At 47.2% G+C, this 22,900-nt stretch overlaps 1 protein-coding gene across 1 annotated transcript in view; it reads right to left on the bottom strand.

Annotated features, from left to right (window-relative positions):
* SYT13 (synaptotagmin 13) overlaps positions 1–22,900 on the bottom strand; it is a 38,554-nt gene that overhangs the window by 8,002 nt on the left and 7,652 nt on the right. The window contains exons 2-3 of the mRNA XM_024749477.1: positions 3,187–3,412; positions 438–572 (exon numbers count right to left, since the gene is read on the bottom strand). Coding sequence (XP_024605245.1) covers positions 438–572; positions 3,187–3,412 — 361 coding nt within the window. The remainder of the gene's footprint in view (positions 1–437; positions 573–3,186; positions 3,413–22,900) is intronic.

Genomic DNA, 22,900 nt, shown 5'->3' with positions numbered 1-22,900 from the left:
TTCTTTTAACTGGGCACCTGCTAGACCACATTTCCCAGCGTCCTTTGCAGTCAGTGGTCATGTGACCAAGTTCCAGCCAATGGGAAGTGAGCAGCCGTCATGCATACCTTACGTAGGATACAGCTTTTAAGGAACAGTTGTGCACTCTCCCTGTTCTCCCCATCCTTCCACCTGCTAGATACAGATGACAAGGAGGCCTCAGTGGAAGGAGCCCAGTCCCTGAATCACTATTTGGAGGAAAGATGTCCACCAACCAGGAATCTCCGCTTTGGACTGGTATATGAGAGAGAGGAAAAACCCCTGTGCGTCTGAGCATCACACACGTCAGGGTCTTGTTTGTTACAGAGTGCTAATCTAGTACCCAGTGCTACCTCCAGCCACAGATGCTCTGGGGAGACAAGCACACAGAAGGCCGTGAAAGTCAGCTAAGAACATACCTTCCAGGTGAGTCACAAATAGTTCAGCCTTTTGCCTGTCGTAGTCCAGACAGTAGTGAAGTTTGGGAGCTTGGTTCCATCTGGCAGCCTTCTCTGGGTTCCAAGTCTCCATGACACAGACATCCTCCACCACACCTGTTAAGAAGGTAAAGCCATTACTCCCACCCACACTGGGGTCCTATTTTCCAGATCATGCCTTTTCCATCTCTGCCACAAATCCAAACCCAAAGCTTCCTAACCAGGTGCAAAATCATGGTGGCTGCACCAGGGGACCATCTGTGGTCCCGGGCATTACCATTCAAGGGACCATCACAGCCCAGTGGGCAAGACATGGGCTTTGGCGTCAGACATGAGCTCTTACATAATAGTTATGTGACCCTGGACAAGTTAATTGACTTCTTTGAACCTCAGTCTCCTCATCTTTACAATGGGAATGATAGCGGTTCCTTCTTCCTGGAGTTCCTGTGAGCATTAAATGAAATAAAGTGAGAAAAGTACTTAGCCCAGGGCCTGGCCCCTGGTGAGCTTTCAGCAGGGAAAACTGTCACAGACTGTGTGGTCCTGATCATCTCGTTTCAAGCAAATCATTCCCCAGCCCATCTCCAGCTCCATCTCTCTCACAGAGTCCAATCCCTGCTCCCCAGCAGTTCATGGCTGGAAATAAATGTCAGAGAATTAGTCCGGCAGGAGTAGATGCTGGCGGGCAAGGCTGGAGATAGCGGATTTGACTTTAGAGCATGCTCAGTAAAGACTTGCGGAATGAAAGAATTTAATTCAGAAGTTCTGGAAACTACAAATACTGCTCACTCTGCCCTCACTTGGACAGGAGCCAAACATCTGGAAGATTCTCAGTAGTCAAGCATAATGAGAATGAAAGGATCCAGCAGCTGAGGAGACTCCACTTGTAGCAAATTGGAATTTAATCTTTTTTTTGATTTTCAGGACTAATTTAAAGGGCAGAAATATAAAGGAGTATTTAATTTCCAAAATGGTTCATTATTGGGTTCCTGCAAGGAGTGAAGACTCTCCCTGGTGTGTCTAAGCAAGGAATGGGTTGGCCAGGATGTGAGCGCAATGTGTAAAGCCAAACAAACACCCACCCAGGACCCGGGTGGCTTCCAAGGGCAGCACATGGACAGTGTCAGAGGGGGCTTGCCTGGCACCCAGAGCTCTCGGGTCTCAGACTGCTTCAGCCTTCAAAATCAAAACCAAACCGAGACCAAACCAAACCCAGCACCCCTGGGAAATGCAGAAGCAGCTTCAGCTTCAAAAACCAGGACCCCGTACACGTGTAACTGATTCACTGTGCTGTACAGCAGGAAGTAACACAACCTTGTAAATCAACTCTACTCCAATAAATATAAAAAAGAAAAAGAATCGGGACCCTGAGCTCTAAAAGGGGCTGATGAAAATCATTGACGGTGGGAGTAGACTGAGTTGCGCACATCATGGGGACAGCGTCTAATCTGGCGTCCTCTCCCTCTGCACACCCTGGCCTCTGGTCAGTATTTGCTGAACCAAACAGCTCTTAGATTTCAGTGGAATCAGAACTTGGTTGTTGGCTTCTGTGGTGGGGAAAGGAATGAGGAACCAGAAAGAGAAAACAAATGGATGTGTTGTGAATTCTTCAAAGTTTCAGACTCTGAAGTACTCCGCTGCTGTCCTTGGTGGAGAGTGGCCAAGCCTGGCTTCATCCCAGCCTTGAGAAGTCCCTCCTGTGATTCTGCTTCTGATTCCCACTCCCAAGGGTCCTCATGCAAATTGTTCCCCACCCTCCAAGCTTAAGCTCTCAAGGCCTCAATGGGTTTATTTTAATTTAAAATGTGAGCTGGCAAACCTGGAGGCTAAAAGCCAACCAGGATTCGCTCCTGCCACCAGCACCACCTGTATTTGTTCTTGAAGAAACGCCAGCATAATCACTGTGGTTCTGGGCTGGGTTGGTGGGGGGGCACCTGTTCACTGGCCAGCGTGGTGCTGGCCCCAGGCCAGAAGATGCCTTAGGAGCCAGTTACGCTGCTTCTGTTTGCACCATCTCCCTCTCCAACCACACAAAACAAAACCCCAAACCATGTAACGATCCATTCTCCTGGCTGGATTTTTTGTCTCCTTATAAAAGTCTGCATGCTCCCTTGGGTTAGGCACTGTCTCTGCCTCCATATCTGCCCCAGTGTCCAGCGTAGCGCTGTACACAGAAAGGCGTGACATTCTTGATGTTGATGGTGATGAGAAGGAGAATAGAAACAATAATATTGATGATGTTTTGATTACATCCTTGGGCCAGGCTCTGAGTTAAACACTTTCTATGCATTATTATGTTTACACGTTACAACAACCCTACTGGGCAGGTGATAGTATGATCCCATTTTGTATACGAGGAAATTGAGGCCCCCAAAAGATTAGCAACGTGACCAGGGTCACACAATGGGTATATAAAAGGGGAGAGATTAAACCCATGACTCTGAAGCCCGTAGTTTGACCGCAGCTCTTTATCCCCTCTCTATAGTGGTGCCCACGTCTAGAAAGGGACTCTCCATTTCCCAGTGGAAAGTTGGAGGCCTTGGGGAGATGCAATGTGGGAACATGCAGGGAATAAAGGGCTAGAGGGCTGTAATTCCAAGGTGCTCTGCCCACTGCTTGCCCAGTGTCCAATGCCACGGACACTGGGGCTGGCCATGCCCACCATCTACAGAGATTCATTCACCCCTCGCTGAGTACTGCCCACGGAAGAGTGAGGGGCAAAGAGCCCTACCATTCTGAGGAAGGACGAACAGCTCCTCTGTGACCTGCCTCTTGAGGCGGCTGTCATTCGGGGCCTGGGGGCTGGCAGGTGCAGCGGGCTCCGCTGTGGTCCTCAGCGTGTAGTCAGCGTAGTTGATGACCTCGGGGGCCGTCACAGCCGGCCTGGGGCCGTAGATATCTGGGAACTTGAGGAGGGCTCGGGGCTGAACGGGCTCTGTGGACTTTTTGACGTTGAACTGCACACACAAATCACTCTGATTAGTCCACGAGAGGATCTCCTGCCTGTTCCCACCGCCAGAAATGACGGTAGATGACCTGAGCTTTCAGGGGAGGCAGAGGGAGGGCTGTGGCTCCTTTCTGCTCTGAGGACCATGACTTGGGAAGGCAAAATGTCACCTCCAAGCGCAGCAGGATCCCCAACATCAAGAATCATGCCAGGGCCCACTGAGATGTCAGCCCTGTTCGTCCATCCCCCCTGCATCCATCCCCCGTGCACCCTACAGCTGTGCCCCAGGCCTATCACGGTGGCCTTCCCTCCACTGCTCTCATCTGTGCCACCTGCCTCTTTGTTTTCTCTCCTCCTAGTCTTTCTCTCTTATTCCTCCTCCCCCTCCGCTTCTCCACCCAATGGCTCAGAAATGTCTGTGGCCCCACAGACATTTGCAAGACATCCAGACTCCTTGCAGTGACCGATAAGTGCTTGCCCAGCCTGGCCCTGCTCATCTTTCTGACATTGCCCCCAAACCCCTTTCCAGCCACTGGGCAGCCTGCTTCTCAAATAGCCTGAATTCTTTCTGGGTTTGGCTCCTGGCCCCCAACTCCTCCCGCAAACCACTCACCCCCACCTCCACCAGCTCTAAATTAAGTCCCTCCTCCAAGCCTGTCCCTCCTTATCACCAGATCCAGCTTTGCTTTACAGCATCTCTCTCACCCTGTATTGTTTTCACCATAGCCTGGCCTGTTTGTGGTCAGTCTCTCCCACTAGTATGTGAGCTCCACAAGCACAGGGATTATGTCTTGTCTTGTGCCTGCAGTGTCGGCTCACAGGGAGCACACAATACATACTTGTGGCTAGGGCTGCCATGTTCAGTTGTGTGTTCTGTGCACTGCACAAAGATGTCTGGATGCGGAGCAAGTGGGGGCTGAAATGCAATTTGTGCACCCCTTGCCCAGCTATGTGCCCTGGGGTAGGGCTGAGTCCACCTGGAGGAAAGTCCATCTTTTCTTTGCACAAAGACCCACCTGCTTGTCAAGTCTTAGGTGAGCAAGGCTGCCTCATACAGGAGTGGAATCTCCTATCTTTGCCTCCACTGGGGACTGAGATTTCTCCTACTTGAGGGATTCAAAGTTATTTAACAGGCAGCAATACCGAGGACCCGTCCAGTCCCCAGGAAATGGAGGATGGACGACCAGATCTAGAGCTTGAGTTGCTGGCGCACTGGGTGGGCAGCCCACAAAACGGCCCTCAGCTTGAGGCAGGTAACAACCCACAGCAGAGCCCCCAAGGAGCTGCCTGCCCTCCATGCTGTCCTCCTGCCCCTCCCCGCTCTGCCGCTGTTGGAGGGGCTGGCCAGGCGTCAAGGCTGCTCTACGCCGTGGCAGGAGTGACTGAGAGGCTGGGAAGAGTGTGCAGTCCTGGAGGGGGGCGGTGGTTACACTGTTTCAAAGTTCAGGTTTAGTGTGTTTGCGCTCTGTACATTTCACTGCCCCAGGACAACTCCTGGACATTCTTCCCTGGTTGAGACTCTGTACTCAACTGTTCCTGAAGGAGGCTGGAACTTGATGAAGGGAGCATTCCTAACTATCCTCATTGACTGGACAACGGACGGAGAGTCCATGAGAAGGTGCGAAAGGGGTGAGAAGCGCCAGCCAGCCTCTCCTGAGCACCCACTTGCTGCAGGCACCCTGAGGGCTGCAGCCCCTGCATTGCCTCATGTATCCTTCAGAACTCCCTAAGGGGCTTAGAGAGGATAAAACCCTTCATTCCCCGCTTGGAAACACTGCCCAGTAGGCTGTAATGCAGCCCAAGTTAGGACACCTCTATCTTGATCTCTGCTGAGCGCATCTGACACGCATGAGCCCGAAAAGCACTTCCGACTTCAATGGACCAAGGTTGCCCTTTACCGGACAGTGCGGGCAGTGACAAGATGAAGCCTAGACCAGCCTGGCCCCAAAGCCCACTGCCCCAGTGGCCCCCAACCTTTCTTCTGCCTTCAAGCCTTTGCCAGACAGCACCCACCCTTCAGAGACGCTTGTCATTATTACACATTTCGACTAGGCACCCTGGGAGGAGCTGTATGATTTGTAAAGTCAGGCCCGCTTTGCACCTCCACCACATTGAGAGTGTCACTGGGCATCCAGGGGCCTGGCTTCTAGTACTGACCCAACCGTCTGAGCTTGAGTAACTTTCGGCAGGTCATTTCACCTCTGAGTTATCACTCAAGAGGCAAAATGATTTCAAGGCTTGTTTCACTCCCACAAGCCAAGCTACAAAGAGGTGGGAGATTCTGTTCTTTACTTGCCGGTACAGGTGAGTTGGGGAGACATTCACAAACAGGAGAGTAAATAAGAGTATATTTGGGGCTTTCCTGGTGGCGCAGTGGTTGAGAGTCCGCCTGCCGATGCAGGGGACGCGGGTTCGTGCCCCGGTCCGGGAAGATCCCACATGCCGCGGAGCGGCTGGGCCCGTGAGCCACGGCCGCTGAGCCTGCGCGTCCGGAGCCTGTGCTCCGCAACGGGAGAGGCCACAACAGTGAGAGGCCCGCGTACCGCAAAAAAAAAAAAGGAGTATATTTGACAGTTTGGGACTGCCGTACAGAAGCAGGTGGCAGACAGCCTGTGTAAATAACAGGTGGGAGAGAGCAGAGGACACCTGCAGGGGGCATGCAGAGGAGTCCTGGAGGTCAGGGAGGAGCCAGGGCGTGAGCTAGACCTTGAAGGACAAGGCTTCTGGAAGGCAGAGGGAGGGCTGGGGAGGAAGGCTGGACCCCGGGAGGAGACACACAGAGCAATGGCCGATGTCCCCATGTCTTTTTGCCCTCCACAATGAGGTGCCTGCCTCTAACATTTCCTCTGAGTTATGCTAATTATATTATATCACAGTAAAGAAAGGGAGACTGCAGGAAGTTCAAGGTCACGCCACTGATGAGCAGTCTATAACCAAGCCTCCAGAGACTCTTCACTTCCAATTTGTGTCATTTCCACTGCCTTGCAGCTGTTTTTTCAAAAAAATAAGTCCTTATTTGTTTTGGATGCTGGATTCTAAGTGTCAACTGCAGCACCACGGGGTTCGGGCTGCTAAGACTCCCTCCTGTGCGGCAGATTCCCACAGCTTCCCGCGGGCCACCGGACCACATCCTCTTCTCAGAGTCACCCTGTTCCGTCACTTGTTGCGGCCAGAACTGAGGCTCTTGGGCTGGTCTAGGGAACACTTTTACATTTACACTCGGTTTCATCTCAGTTCAATCATTTTAGAAAAGGGCTACGTTGATTAATTCCCACTTAGATCAAATTTGGCTGACTTTGCATTTTTAATAGGGAAATAGTCACTGGGCTCAGTTTTGAGTGAGGTCCAGTCTGTGTCACCTCAAGTCTCTGCAGAGCCTGAGTCCGAATTCCTCCCTACACAGTGGGTCTCACTTTATGTGCCCCTGAGAACCTCAGGAGCCTGTAACGGTCAAGGCTTTTCTTGGGTGTCCGTCAATATCCATTCCCTGCTCCCTCTACCTTCCCTCCAGGTCACCAGGCTTTCTGGGTCCCACCCCAGCTCCGGGGCAAGGGTGGGGAGGGGGGGTTCTCTTTGGTCTGATTCTATTCGTTCTTGGCATCATCTTGGGAACTGTTTCTGCCCTGGGGAAGCCACCCCAGACAGAATGAAAGGACTTGCTTTGCACGGCACCAGAAGGGACTCTCTCCCCTGCTGAATACGAGGTATGTGGCCCTGCCTCGCGACAGCAAGGTGAGCCGGTCTTAGAACAGAGCCGACAAGGTGGACCACAGAGTAGAGAGACAGAAGGAAGCTATGTCTTTGATGACAGTGTCATTAAACCACCGACTCAACTGAGCCTGAAAGCTGTCCTACCTTTGTACTTCTGGTTACATGAATAATATTGCTCTTATTGTTGAAGCCCGTTTGGATTGGGGTCTTTGTGAATTGCAGCCCAAAGCATCCTGAACTGATGCAATGCACTTTTTATCGAGCATCCCAGGAGATCGTGACCTCGGTATAGAGAAACTCTCCCTAGGCTCAAACATCTCCCTGAGACCCTCTGCATCCAGACAAACGCATCCTCTTTTACTGTTTATCCTTGTCCTGCCTTGGTAAGATCCTGTACGGCAATGGCCGCCTTTAGGGGAGAATGATTTATAGCCCTTGACCAGGCGAGAAGCAGAGTCTGCTGACCACTACATGAACCTCTCCAAGTAGTGAAAGCAGCGGCTGATTACCTATCTCGTTCCCTTGTACAATCTTATTTGTTACGTTTCAAAACCCTGGTTCCACCACATCTTTCAAATGCATCTATGTTTCCACTTAAATAGCTTAAACTTCAAAGCCCAAGAAGCAGAAAAGAGGTTTGGGACTTGAGGGAGGGAGCCTGGGAAGGGATTATGGTTGGAGCGGATGAATGCCTGGGAGGAAGGAGGTGCTCAGCAGGGCAAAGCCCATGGGAGGACCTGAGTTCAAGCCTTACACCGCCAGTGTAGGAGCGGTAAGATTTCAAAGTGGGATTCTCTTTCTAAATGCCCCTTGAACCCAGAAAAGAAGGTCTGGAAATAGAGATGCAGGATGAATCAGGGAAGGTTTCCAGTGGAGGCAAGTGTTCAACGATTAGGGAATGCCCAGCTGCGCTTGGCATTGCAGGTACAGAGATGCGAGAGACACCCTCATTGGAGCATCAGCCCCTTCTGATTCGTATCCTTGGCTTCTCCCTCCTCACCTGTCTCCGGGGCCATGAGCCACTTGCCTCTCCCCACGTGGCCAGCTCTGCGTGGACACCGACCAGCTTCACATAGGCACAGCCCCAAAGTGTCTTATGTCACACCCGTGCCACACTTCTCTTGCACCTGCCCTGGACTTCTTTGTGGCTGCTGAGGTGTGAGACACCCAGGGGCACTCTGGGTCCACTCAAGGGCAACCCAGATGTGTCAAGAGTTAAAACTCTGTGGGGGGAATTCGACCACTGTGGGCTCCTCCCTCTTCCTCGCTATTCCTCCCAAACAGTTCAGTGACATTTCAGAAGATGACACCTCGAGATCCAGCAGTCGCCCTGGACACCAGCTGATGGCCGGCTCAGTAACGCTCCCTGTGCGTGCCCCCGCCCCCCCTCTCCTCCCTCCTGCATCCCTGGATGGCACTTGCTGATGAAGAAAAGCCCGGAGGCTTCTGGCAGGCTCAGCTTTCCTGTCATCCAGGCTAAGACAGATGGTATGAGTGGGGAGGGACAAACCTTCATTTAATGAACAAGTATTTATTGATGCCCTACGACAGGCCAGGTCCTATGCTAAGTGTTAGGAACATCGAAGTGAACAAGACAGATGTCCTTTTTTATGGGGCTTATGTTGATAAAAAGGAAATTAATTATGTAGTTAATGATCTGTAAACAAATGTTTAACCTTACTAGAGATGTTAGGTGACCCCTTTTGTGACATGATTAATTTTTTCACCTAAAGACTGTTTATTAATTCGGGTTTTCACTCTGGGGCATCCATGGTAAAGCATCACAGCAACCAGAAGTTACGGGTGGGGGAAACAGTCCCAACTGGAAATGGAAACGGATGGCTTTTCCCTTTATACTTGAACTTTAAAGCAAGAGATGGCAGAGTAAGAGAGAGTTGAATATAGAGTTTTCAGACGAGGCCAAACGTGGGCCATTGTGGCTGGGGTCTGAGGCTCAGCACAGCAAAGTCCCCCTCAGAGGGGAGCTGGGTCAGAGGATAGGGACCTGACAGCCTCTGTCACTCTGGGCTCTGATACTAGTAATTATGCATACTAACATGTGTACAAGAGTTTGAAATACAGCCTTGTGGTCAGAGTTCACTCTCTAAAACAAGACAGCTTGGTTGGAGTCCAGGCTCTGCCAGCTACTCGCTGTGTGATATTGGGTCTGATTAATTAACCTCTCTGTGCCCCCGGTTTCTTCATCTATAAAAGGGAGTGTTGATAATAGTACCTATCTCCTGAGGTTGGATTGAGGAGTAGAAAAGGCAACTGGGTGTAAGCTCTTAGCACAGAGGCTGGCATGGCAAGCCCTTGGCCAGTGTTGGAAATACTTATTTGACCCTGGAGTCTATGTAAAGTTTTTGATTTATGCATTGGGGCCAGTATCTATATTCTTTTTAATATTGTTTAGCACAAAAGAATATATATATTCTTTTTCATATTTTTCCCATTATGGTTTATTATAGGATATTGAATATAGTTCCCTGTGCTATACAGTAGAAACGTGTTGTTTATTTTATATATAGTAGTTTGTATCTGCTAATTCCCAACTCCTAATTTATCTCTCCCCCAACCCCCTTTCCCCTTTGGTAACCATAAATTTGTTTTCTATGTCTGTGAGTCTGTTTCTGTTTTGTAAAAAGTTCATTTGTGTCATATTTTAGATTCCACCTATAAGTGATATCGTATGATATTTGTCTTTCTCTGACTTACTTCACTAAGTATGATAATCTCTAGGTCCATCCACCTCACTACATATAACTCAATTTTGTTTCTTTTTTATGGCCGAGTAGTATTCCATTGTATATATGCACCACATCTTCTTTATCCATTCATCTGTTGACGGACATTTGGGTTGCTTCCACGTCTTAGCCATTGTAAATAACAACTGGTAGTTTCTTAAAAGTTAAATATATATCTACCCTATGACCCAACAATTCCACTCCTAGGCATTTTTCCAAAGAAGATGAAAATATATGTTGACAGAAAGACTTATACATGAATACTGATAGTAACTTTAGTCATACTAGCCAAAAACAGAAAGCAGCCCAAGTGTCCATCAACAGGAGAACGGGTAGGTACATTGTGGCATATTCTTACGATGGTATATACTCCTTAACAGTAAAGGAAGGAATTGTGAATATACTCAACAACAGGGAAAATTGCAAAAGCATGGTAAACAAAAGAAGGCATAATACATAAGCATCGATACTGAGTGATTCCATTTATATCAGAGTTTCTCAACTCAGGGGACATTTGCGATGTCTGGAGACATTCTTGCTTGTCACAGCTGGAGGTGGAGGCTGCTATCGGGTAGAGGCCAGAATGCCGCTAGCCATCATCCCACAATGCACAGGACCGCCCCCCACAACAAAGAATCGTCTCACCCCAGTGTAAATAGCTCCAGGATTGAGAAACACTGATGGAGATGAAGTTCTAGGACAGGTGAAACTAATGAATGGTGATAGAAATCAGAAGCGTGGTTCTGATTGCTACTGGGGAGAACTGAGTGGTAAGAGGCATGGTAGAAGTGTGGGTTAGAGCCTAGAGGACAGATTTGTCAAAATTGATCAAACTAGTGACTTGGGATGTGTGTATTTCACTATATGGTAACAGTACCTCCATAAAATTTAGATAGAGATACACACACACACACACACACATGCCTCTTGCCCACCTGCTGAATTAGGCTTTCTGGGGTGGGCATAAGAGTCTGAACGTTGAGTGAGTGTCCCAAGTGATTCCTACACATGGCCAGCCCAGAACCTGTCTGTGGACCTGTAGTTAGGACCCACTGGTCTCTGGGTCAGTGTTTGTCAAACTTTCCTTCCAAAGCAGCACCAGAGGCAGACGAAGGTAACACGTACTCCAGAGAATGGGAAGTCTTCTGGAGTAATTGGGATTCTTTCTTGAAATCTCCAGTTCTATCTTAAAGTTCATGTGACTTTTTGTATTTGACTCCATATGATTTTAGTATTAAAATGTTTTAAATTACCATCAGGACAGAAAAGTTTCGCTTATTTATTTTGTGACTTGGGATGTTTCACAGGACACTGGCTAGTACCACATTCCCTCTGCTCCCCAACACACACACACACACACACACACACACACACACACACACACACACACACACACACGCATGCCCTAGTGGAGAAGCAGGACTCTTTCTTCCTATGTTGGACAACATGCAATAAATCAAGCTAGAAGTTAACTGAGAAAAACAGTCATTTTGCTTCCAGGGAAGGACTAACTCCTAGAGTCTGTGTGAACAACCATCTGTCCAAATTTTCATTCCAACTGTATAGATAACTCCTCTAAAGAGAATTTGAAGTGCAGCTATAGAAGCTCTTAACAACCCAAAGCCTTGATCCTCTCTGCCCATTCCCTCTGTGGAGCCATCCTTGCACACACCTACAACTGATTGAACCTTCTTGGCTAGCAGGACACTTGTTCATGACCTTGTATTAGTCAGGGAAGACCACCTGCTATGTAACAAACAACCCCCAACTTCAGTGGCTGAACACAATAAAAGCTGATTTCTCTTAGTCTTAAAGGGTCTGCTGGCTGTTCTCCAAACTCAGAGTCCTCCCAGCCTCTTCCATCTTGTGGTTCTGCCCACCTGTGCCCTGTACTGTCCCAATATGAGCTCACTGAATCCTCATAATAACCCTATCAGTTAGTGCTGCTATGATCAATCCCATTTTACAGGTCAGGATGCACAGCCAGCTAGTGAGTAGTAGAGGCAAGGTTCAAACCCGGGCTGGCTCTCTCCAGAGTCCTCTGTTTACCCGCTCTGTCGTGCTTCCAGCCCTTTCCCACATCCTCATATTTGTCGTCATCCTTTACTGTTCACCCATGATTTGTGCCCCTTAGACTGTTGCTTGGGCCACTGCCTGGCCCCGCCACCCCTTACTCTGCCCCTGCATGCCCTTTAGTCAGAGGAACAGAGTTGAAGTGCTGGTTCCACACTTTGATGTATAGAAATTTCACCCGGGAGAATGTAAAAATCAGATTCCCAAGTGCCTCCCCTGCCTTGACTCAGAGGTCTTAGGTGGATCCTAAAGAATCTCTGTGTCTAAGAAGCTCCCTAGGGTGACTGTGACACAGGTGGTCCCTGAGGCTCACGTGGGAATGCCCTGGTTTGGGGGAGGTCTTAGAATGCCTGGCAGGGTAGATGGAGAAACGTCCTCTTGTGTAGTGAGCTGCTCACAGGCACGACCTCCTTCTGTCACGTCCTCTCAGCTCCCCACAAACAGTTCAATGATGATTGATGGAATCAATGCGTGGATGGCTGGTGAAGGAGGGTGGGTGGTGGGGCGATTAGTATAATCATACTCACTATGATGGAGACGAGCGAAACACAAGACAGAGTGCGTAGAAGCACATCAAACTTTGCCCGGGGAAGGGACAGGGTGGGGTGGGGTGTATAATGGGAGGAGAATTTCATAACGATTCAGAGACTCTGACTTTTGGCTGCTGCCCCCCAGCTCCGCCCCGACGCCCGGGAAGCAGTTTGACAGGTGCAGAAGTTGGGGAAGGGCTTTCTGGGTCAAGGCAGCCGCATGAAAGTCTGCAGTGTGTTCAGAGAACAGCGGGTACCACCAAAGCTTAAAGCCCTACGAGAAAAGGAGGGGCAATGAGTGTTGCCATTATCCCCATTCTTCTGGAAGACACAGAATTCAAACGCAGATTTTAAAAACTGTAATTCCACAGGGCTGGAAACCACACAATGGCAAGATCCCACCCAGAGAATCTTGTAGGTGGCGCTGCATTGACTCCATCAGTTACATCACAAAGCCTGAAAGGGCAATATGGCCACCATCTCTCTACCACTTCCTCTGCACCTGATGCTCTGCAAAGCGCAACAGACTTTACTGCATTTGACCCTCACACAACCCTAGAGATAAGTGCCCACTGTTTCCTCTTTTCTATACCCTAGTGTTAATAAATAAAAATAACTTAATTCCTTTCTCTACAGAGGAGGAAGTTGAGACTCAGAGACATTGAAACTTGTCCAGGATCCCACAGCTAATGTATGAGAGCTCTAGGCTTGGACCACGAGTCCACCACGAAGCCAGTGCTGCTAAATGACATTCCACAGCACGGTTCCCTGCGGACTATGTCTCTGGATACCAGCCATAAACTGGTAAAAATGGAAACGTCCAGATCATTGCATTTGATGTGCTGTCACATCTCACATCATTAGATGGATGACCCCATGCCCCTCCCCACCCGGTTGTGGTGTAATGACCTGCCTGGATGTTTGGGCATCAGCTTTGTTCCTGCTCTCAGTTCTGAATCTGGGTTTGACATTCCTTGGGCAGAAAACGTGTTTCACTTGTGACCTGAGCTACGATAAGGTCAAGACTATGTTATAACCTAATCAACACTCGTCAGAAGCGTTGTTTCAAAGCTAGGTTATTTTAAAGGGGCACAGAAAACTCCCCTGGTCAGTAAACTGGGGCTCAAACCCAGCCTTCCCTCCCCATCTATCCATCCTTATCCTCCCATCTCCAGCTATCATAGCACGGCTGTTGACAATGGGTTTCATCTCTGAGCCAAGTCCCTCAACCAGCCTTTAACTTTTAAAATTCCGCTGCCCCCTCCACTGTATTGGTTCACTAGAGACTTAAAAGTCTTTCTTTATGGACTTGCATGGTGGCACAGCAGTTGCGAGTCCGCCTGCCGATGCAGGGGACACGGGTTCGTGCCCCGGTCCAGGAAGGAAGATACCACATGCCGCGGAGCGGCTGGGCCCGTGAGCCATGGCCGCTGAGCCTGCGCATCCGGAGCATGTGCTCTGCGACGGGAGAGGCCGCAGCGGTGAGAGGTCCGCGTACCGCAAAAAAACCAAAAACAACAACAACAAAAGGTCTTTCTTTAAACTGAGTCCATGTGTAGGAGGGGGATCTCAGCCCTGTATCATCATCAGTTTGGATAAGATGGGAACACACATGCTTACTTGGTATTGGTCTCGTGGTCTTAAGCAACAGTGTCCATTTGGATACTTTAGAATTTTTTTCTCAGTTTCTGATTTATGAGAGCCATGTTTTTAATGTAAGACAGACAGTTTGGTATTAAAGGTTGGAAAATATGGTCATATACCCTCTTGACATTGAATTCAGGATCTTGTTTTGGAATAGTTACAGGATTTCTTGATTCCATGATGCTTGGATAATTGATGAAACCATTGACAAAAGCAACAATTTCCAACCTTGTTATTATGCCCAGTGTACTACATATGATGGCTGAAGTACTGAAATTTGATAGTTTTTGACTCATTTAAAAAATTGATTAGAGCACATTCAGGGTTTTTCTTATAACAATACCTCTTTCACACATTTGTGTTCTAATACGCTTTTCTGAGTGGGAGAGAAAGGAGATGAATTCTGCAGAACCCGTCAAGTATGTGAATAGCACCCATCAAAGGTGATTCAGCTCAGAAAAAATGTGCAGAAAACCACTAATTGAAGACTTCCTTCCACTCATGTGTAGACATTTGGAAAGCACATCAATTTCTAACCAGTGGTATAAAAAACTGCCAAGTTGTAAAACGAGCCTTCAAAACAGGACAGTGATCGTTTAACTAGATTCTCCTTATACTTTGGTTTTAAGCCAAAACCCTCCAATTAACCAACCTTCAGGTTTCTGCCCAAACAGAATTCAGCACACACTTGTTGCCTGCTAACTATGTAGTCAACCACCTTACGTCCCACAGAATAATTCTCTGCCCTTGGGAAGTTTACCATCCAATGGTGGAGGTGAGATAGTCCATAAATGGAAATATGAGGCTCTGATGCTACAACTCTTCTACCCTCTGCCCATGGCAGACATGACTAATCGATCAAAGTGTTCTTTCCTGCTGTGATCAGACACAGCTTGTTCAGCTCAGGGATCCAGGAAGCCACTACCAATTAATAAGAATTGATATGCAAGATGAAAGCTATTTGCTCCTCCTGATGCATACTTTACAAAAGGGAAATAAGTAAAGAAGGTAGAATTAAAAGTCCAAAGGTCTGGACTAAAGGTCCAGAAGGTCCTCTTTAGGTCCGGGAGACCTAAAGAGGAATTCCTCAAAGTCAGTGAGATCAGAGAAGGCTTCCTGGAGAAGCAGCTTCAGCCCAACATTCAAGGATAACTATGGAGAAGAGAGGCAGAAGTATCTCAAATGGAGAGAAAGGCAGCAGCCTGGGTACAGAGGGGAGCATGCTCAGGGTGTGGTGGGTCTGGCAAACCAGCTAAAGAGAAAAGTTGGGGCTGAAGGATGGATTTGCAAAGGAATGGTGAGGCCAGGCTGTGAAGGGCCTCCAATGCTGAAGACTTCTCCCAGGTAGTAGAGTTGACAATGCTTAGGGGTGGAGCGATGTGTAGGGAGAAGGAAGAATCCAAGAGAGCTGCATCAAGGAAAAGTACCTCCATTATTACCTCTCGGGTCTCTTTCTTTTTCCAAAAAAACAATCCCTGAGCGTCATTGGATGTCTACAGTCACAGCAATGTTTGGGCAACAGATTGGTTCTTCCATGTGACTTTCTTCTTTTTTGTTTTAATTGAAATAGAGTTAATTTACAATGTTGTGTTAGTTTCTGCTGTAAAGCAACATGATTCAGTTATGTATATACTTTTTTTTTTTTTTTTAATTCTTTACCATGGGACTTTCATGAAGATTTCAAGGGACGGCAGCAAGGAGATTTCAAGGAAGGGACAGCCACTAGGGGGCTTCTTCTAATATTCTCTTCCCAGCTGTCACTTTGGCTGACTCAAAGCTGGTGAGTATCATCCCCAGATGTAGCTGTTCCTTCTCTTAAATGGGATCCAAATCTATTGGATTTCCCTTCTGCGTGACAAGGGCCAACATTCGAGCAGTCTACACAATGTTGTCACAAAATACGATTAGATCATGGAAGGTCCATAATATCAGAATATTTGGCTCCAATTTACTATAAAGATCAAATATTTTTCCTCAGCTCATTTCAAGCTTCAAGCCCTGAAGCTTCCAACCCACAGGTGTGTCTGTTTGGCAAGAACATATTAAAAACTTCGAGAGGTGCAAAGCACCATACTAGATGCTGGATCAAATGAGAAAATGGACCATGATGTCAACAATACCCTCCCTTGCCTCCCCATCCTTTCCCTGATGTCACGTGGTGAAACTCCAGTGGTGGATGAGCCCCGCTAAACCATGATGTTGCATCAAATAGCCCTGTGCTGCAAGAGGGTCACCTAGACAGGGTGGATGGTTCCATGATAAATTCGTGATCTCCAACCTTAAACTCAGTCCTCTCCGGAAATCCTGCTGTTTCCCTAACTCCTCCCTCAAGCCCACATTCTGGAATTTCTCTCTCCCCTCTGACTTCCTTCATAGAGAAAAAGGAAACCAAGAGAACAGAAGCCCCTTAGCGTCCTGTTAACAGACGCAGCGACCTGCCCTTCTTCTCCAGACAGATGCTGTGCCCGTCCCTGTCCTGTGACACTGCAGGAGGTGTCTCCCACTCTCCCTCCCTCCAGGACCAGTCCTTCCATCAGAGCCTTGCGCCCCATCCGCCCATGTGGGGGCCTTACACTAGCTGTTTCTTTTTTTTTAATCTCTCTCTCCCTCTCTCTTGAATGTTCACCCTCTCTTTCAACTGGCTCTTTCCCATCAGCTTTCAATTGTGCTCAATATTCCTTTGACCTCTTTTCCCCTGCTCAGCCCCAGCCCTAGCCCTCTCCACCCCTTTACAGTCATGCATCTCAAAAGAACTGCCTATACTCAATGCTGTTCTCATTCCTCACTTTCCAGCCACTCTACAACACTTTCCCAGAGGCCCCGTCAGCCCACTGAAGGTCACTGTTGGTCTCCAAGGTCACTGGTAACCTTCACTGTCTCATTCCTATGCGTTTTTTCAGTCTTACCTTACCTGAGTTCTCAGTGATTCCCTTCCTCTTCAAAAGTTTTTCTCTTGTTATTGTTATTATTTTGATATCACATTCTCCAGGTTTTTCTCCTTCCTCTCTGGCCACCCCTCCTTATCTCATGAAACGTTGGCATCCTCGGTACTTGTTCTTAGGCCTTCTTCCCTCTCATTCTGCACTCTTCCCAGGCGGTCTCAGCCATACTCATGGCTGTGGTTGCTATTCCCCAATGTATATCACAGCCAGACTGTGAGCTCCAGACCTGTGGAACCACCAGCACAATTGACATCTTCATGGAGATAGCTCGAAGGCTCCTCACACTTGCCCTGCACAAATGTGAACTCATGACTTAAAATCCATGGCCTCATCCTTGTTTCATTGACTGCAACCACCATCCTAAGTGAAACACTTAGTGTCGTCCCTAAGTCCTCTCTCTTCCTGAAGCCCACACCCAAACACCTCTCCAAACTACTGCCGCCATCATAGTGGCTCAAGCCATCATGGTCTCTTTCCAGGGTTTCCTTGGTATCCCCATTTCTACTCTTTCCCCACCCAAAAGGATGTTTTCACGGCCTAAATCTGACCACGTCACATCTCACTTAAGACCTTTCAGTAGCTTCCATTGCTCTTGGGATAAATATCCGAATACTAACGGTGTCCCAGAAGGTCCTGTGTGGTGCTCTCCGGCCTGACCCACCTCGCTTGCTTGCAGTCGCTCCCTCCTGTGCCCTCTGTGCTCTACCCACTTTGACCTTCTTTCAGTCCCTCCCAGGTGATATTTCTTCTTTCCACAGGGTCTTTGCACACGCCCTATGCCTAGAAGACTTCAAATGCTCATCCCCAATACCTTAACCTAGTAAATGTCACTGACTGTATGCTACAGGGGTGTGTAAGACAGTCCATCTGGTGTATGGAAGAAAATTACAGAATCTCATTTTATAATTTATTTTTGCATTATTGTTTTAAAAGGTCCATGTTTGTGCATGTTTTATTATGGACACAATATATTAGTAGAGCAATATGTATACATAATATGAAGCCTACATATGCTTCACAAAGAATTAAGTATACATGTATAAGGGGTACAAGCTCAAAATGCTTTTACTGAAGGGAGTCTCCAAATATGTTAAGATTGGAGCACTAATGAGTTATCACTTCTTGAGAGAACTCTTGCTTCCCTTACCACACCTAATACAGTTAGATTTATATTCATTTGTACAATGGTGTAATGAAGATCTCTACCTGTAGAACATGAGCTGCAGGAGGTCAGGGATGTTGTCCGCCCGGTCACTATGGTGTCCCTATTGCTAACTCAGTGTCTCACACATAATAGGTCATCAAGAAATATTTTTTGAATGAATGGATATCCTAGAATCGTAATGTTCATGCCCACCCTTCCCATCCTAATAGAGGGCTTTCATTTTTCACATCTGGAATACTTTTTATGAACTCTCTCTTTCCTATGTAATGAACATACAGACAAGTCATTGCTTTGGTAAAGGATAAATAAGAAAAGGATTCAGAGATACCTAAAATATACTCTGAGTAGTGACTGGTGCTGACAGTGTTGGGTGCTTTCAAAAGCGTTATCTCAATTCGTCTTTAATGTTACCGTAGAGAATCTTATTGTTATCACCTCTGTTTTGTCGATGAGGAAAGTGGGATTTGGAATGGTCAAGGTCATTTAGCTGGAGAACGCTGGAGGTTGAATTCACGTTCAGGTTTGGGGTCTAAGTCTAATTTGCTTCCTGTTATATCTCAGTGGCTTGATCCCGAAATGAACATTTTCATTCTAAGAGGTAATTTCCTCTTTTGAGTCGTCTCAAAAAACTAGATTGTTCTTCCCTAAAACTAATACTGGTGGGTATCCAAAAAGAAACACAAGTCTACCATGTAGTGGTTACCAACGAGATACCTATGCTCCTTTTCATTCCTTTCCGTCCTTTGTCTCTGCAAGTTTTGTAATGAGGCTGTCACACAAAGGGCGACAGTCCTGTTGCTACTTGAAGGATCCGTCCCACTTGCAAGGTAAGAGACGGGCTTATTAGATGATGCATTTGCAGGGAATGTGTCAAAATGCCCTGAGACCACGTTGACATTTTCCCATGGAGTTTCGTCTCTTGATGTACCATCACTGCCTTCACTGTATGTACGTCTCTCTGGTATCCTTGCCCGTTCTTTGTGAACAGACTGTGCTGGAAATAAAAACACATTCTAAGATGCTTGCGGAGTGCACTGTGAGAAGAGGTGGAGGGGAGGCGGGAGCTGAAACACGGAATGAGCTTAGAGCTCTCTGAAGTTATTCTAAGCTTCGTTCTGCAGCTGTTTCCAGCAAGTCTTCTAGTTGCCCAACCAAACTGCTCTTCCCCAACCCTCTCTTCATCTTCAAATGCATTCCTCTCCAAAACATCATTCTCTTTTCTTGTTTTGGCCGCACTGCATGGGATCTCAGTTCCCCGACCAGGGATTGAACCCACGCATGGCGGTGACATTGCTGAATCCTAACCACTAGACCACCAGGGAACTCACCAAAACATCATTCTTAATTCTGTTTGAAAAGCAAAGTCTTCACTCTCCTGCCTCAGTAACTTATGTCCCTCTCATCAGGCCACTCTTAACAGCAAGTCCAAAACTACGTGGTTTATAATGATTTTCCAAATCAAACGTGTCCCCCCCAGGGTATTATCTCATTGGTCTTTGCAATGGGAGATCTTTTAAACTGTCTCCAATGTCAGCTGCAGGAACAGAGGCTTGAAGGGAGGGAAACCAATACAAAGTGAAGCCACCACGCCCTCCAGGCTTGTCTTGATCCCATGCGGTGTCACTGAAGGTGAGCACAGAGATTCTTCCACGAGCTCAGCACCTTCCCCTGCATTTCTGTGCTTGTGATTTTTATTCTGGCTGCAAGCAGAGGCGGTGGCCCCATGAATCTCCTCCCCATTCATCTATCCATCCGTCCAATGACTCATGCAGTCATTCAACATTTCTCCTCACTTCTCTTGCTCTCTGCAAAGCCTGCTCAGTTTTTCTATGAAGGAAAAGTATGTCTTGGATTTAATGAGTGGAGGGTGGAGGGAGTCAAAGAAATATGTCAAGGTACCCTAGGGTCTCTGACTCAGTTTCACAGATTTTCCATGGGCTGTTTGGCTGCAAGCAGAGGCGGTGGCCCCATGAATCTCCTCCCCATTCATCTATCCATCCGTCCAATGACTCATGCAGTCATTCAACATTTCTCCTCACTTCTCTTGCTCTCTGCAAAGCCTGCTCAGTTTTTCTATGAAGGAAAAGTATGTCTTGGATTTAATGAGTGGAGGGTGGAGGGAGTCAATGAAATATGTCAAGGTACCCTAGGGTCTCTGCCAGATGGACTGACTCAGTTTCACAGATTTTCCATGGGCTGCGCCTCCCCTTTCTCTCATTCATATATGCATATGTACATATTCACATTTACACATGCATATGCACATATTCAAACATGCAACCACCCCTCATTATTTGACTCTAATCTGCTCATGGAAACATGCTGGCTTGTGAATTTCAGAGAGCAGTCACTTGTATTCCACTATTTTAAATGGGGAAAATTACAATGCATTCCAAGTCCACCCAAAACCTCAATCAGTTTCCCCAAATATCACTGTGTATTGCTGCAATGCTCTTAAACACCACGTAAAACTCTCCCAGGAATGTTCTATAATATGAATCAATTAACACACCCTTTGTTTAATTAGCACTTAGGGAACTCCTTGGTGGGAAAGTTTGTGTGTGTGGAGTGAATGGATATGGTAGGGGACCAAGGCTCCTCCTCCTGGCATCACACTGCCCTGATGATGCCAACGTGAGGAAATGATGTTGAAAGGTAGTAAATAGCACTCCAATTGGACCTGGGTTTGTAGGGCCCCCAGAAACCTAGGTGAAGCAGATCGGGACCCGTGAGGGACTAAAGCTTGGGGTAAAGAAAGAGGAAGGTGACAGTGATAACATGCACCATATTTAAAGGATGGAGTAGCAGGTGCAAATTTGCTGGGAGAGCAGGGGAGCCAGCACGGCTGCACACTCCACTCCTCTTGTGAGACTCAGGAGCCATGGCATGATCTTACGGGTGTGCCCATGTGGATTCTCTGTAATTGGCATTCAATACAGAGCAGAAATGCTCATTGAAAACATGCAAGATACTGATGAAGATTTTAAAAATAAGAGTTTGGATTTTTTTAAAAAATTAAAAGCCTAGAAAGTACTTCACACCCACTAGGATGGCTATAATAAAGAACAAAAAATAATAACAAAAAAAGGCAAAATAATAAGTGTTGGCAAAGATGTGAAGAAACTGGAACTCTCACGCCTTGCTGGTGGGAATGTAAAAGGTGCGGTTGCTGCGGAAAGCAATTGGAGGTTCCTCAAAACGTTAAATGTAGAATTACCATAGGACCCAGCAATTCCACTCCTAAGTATATACTTGAAAGCATTGAAAACAGGTACACAAACAAATACTTGTACAGGAATGTACATAGCAGCCCTATTCCAATAACCAAAAAGGTAGAATCCACCCAAATGTTCATCAACAAATGAACGGATAAACAAAGTGAGGCATGTACATATAATGGGTTATTATTCAGCCATAACGGGAAATAAACTCCTCATACACGCTACAACATGGGTGAATCTTGAAAACACTACGCTAAGTGAAAGAAGCCAGGCTCGAAAAGTCACCGATTTTAAAATTCCAAATACATGAAACGTCCAGAAGAGACAAATCCATAAAGACAGAACACAGACTGGTGGTTTCCAGAGACTGAAGGCAGAGAGAGAGAGGAACAGTGTCTGCTTAATGGGGATGGAGTTTTCTTCAGGGGGAATAAAAATGTCTTAGAACTAGATGGAGGTAGTGATTGTACAACATTGTGAATGTACTAGATGCTACTGATTCGTATACTTTAAAATGGTTGACTTTATGTGAATTTCACCTTAACTTTAAAAAGCTTTGAAAGTAACTGTAGCCTTCGCACTGTCAGTACGCAGGTCAGTGTCCCTCACGTAGGCCTTAATAAATGTTTGATACATAAATGAATAAAGGAATGGAGGAACCTGTCCATGGTCTGCAATACCCTGCTTGCCCAGGCTCCTGTCCACCTCCCAGCCTCATCATACACTGGGCATCCTTCCTCTCTGCCCTCCAGACACACTGACTTTTCCCTGGGCCCTCCTAAGTGCTAGGCTGCCTCCTGTCCCAGGACCTTTGCACGGCCTCCTTCCTATCTGAAACCCCTCACACCCCTCCCCATTGCCCTGGTTAACTTCCCCTCCTACGCCAGCTCTCAGCTTGGCCATCACTCCCTCCAGGAAAGCCTTCCCTGACCTGTTCGCCTGGATCACTTCCACCTTACCCTCTCATAGCACCAGAACTTTCTCTTTAGGTCACTTGCCACCATCACACACTTTCATTGATCTGTGCTCTTCTTCTGCTAACTCTGGTTTCCCCCATTACAATGTGAGTTTCATGAAGGCTGCAAAAGGTCACTGTGTCATTGAGGAGGGGGCGGTTCCTGCATCCCCAGCCCCAGCACAGTACCTGGCACAGGTCTGCGCTCAATAAACATAATTGAGAGAGATGGGAGGAAGGAATAGATCTAGCTTTTTCATCTGTTTTCCTTTAGAAATCTCCTAACTCATGATTTCTTAACAAATTGGCTATAGGGGGTCCTTTGTATGCACGTGTGTGTTGATTCAGACACATACATTCAGAATCCCTCAGTTCTCTTTTTTTTAATTAAAGCTTTTTTAAAAAAAATTATTTTATTTTATTTTATTTATTTTTAGCTGTGTTGGGTCTTCGTTGCTGTGCGTGGCTTTCTCTAGTTGCAGCGAGCGGGGGCTGCTCTTCGTTGCCATGTGC

Source organism: Neophocaena asiaeorientalis, unplaced genomic scaffold, assembly GCF_003031525.2.
Source record: "Neophocaena asiaeorientalis asiaeorientalis breed wild unplaced genomic scaffold, Neophocaena_asiaeorientalis_V1.1 scaffold43, whole genome shotgun sequence".
Classification (NCBI taxonomy): Eukaryota; Metazoa; Chordata; class Mammalia; order Artiodactyla; family Phocoenidae; genus Neophocaena; species Neophocaena asiaeorientalis.
The sequence above is the reverse complement of the archived record's forward strand: the minus strand, read 5'-3'. Positions and strand labels throughout refer to the sequence as shown.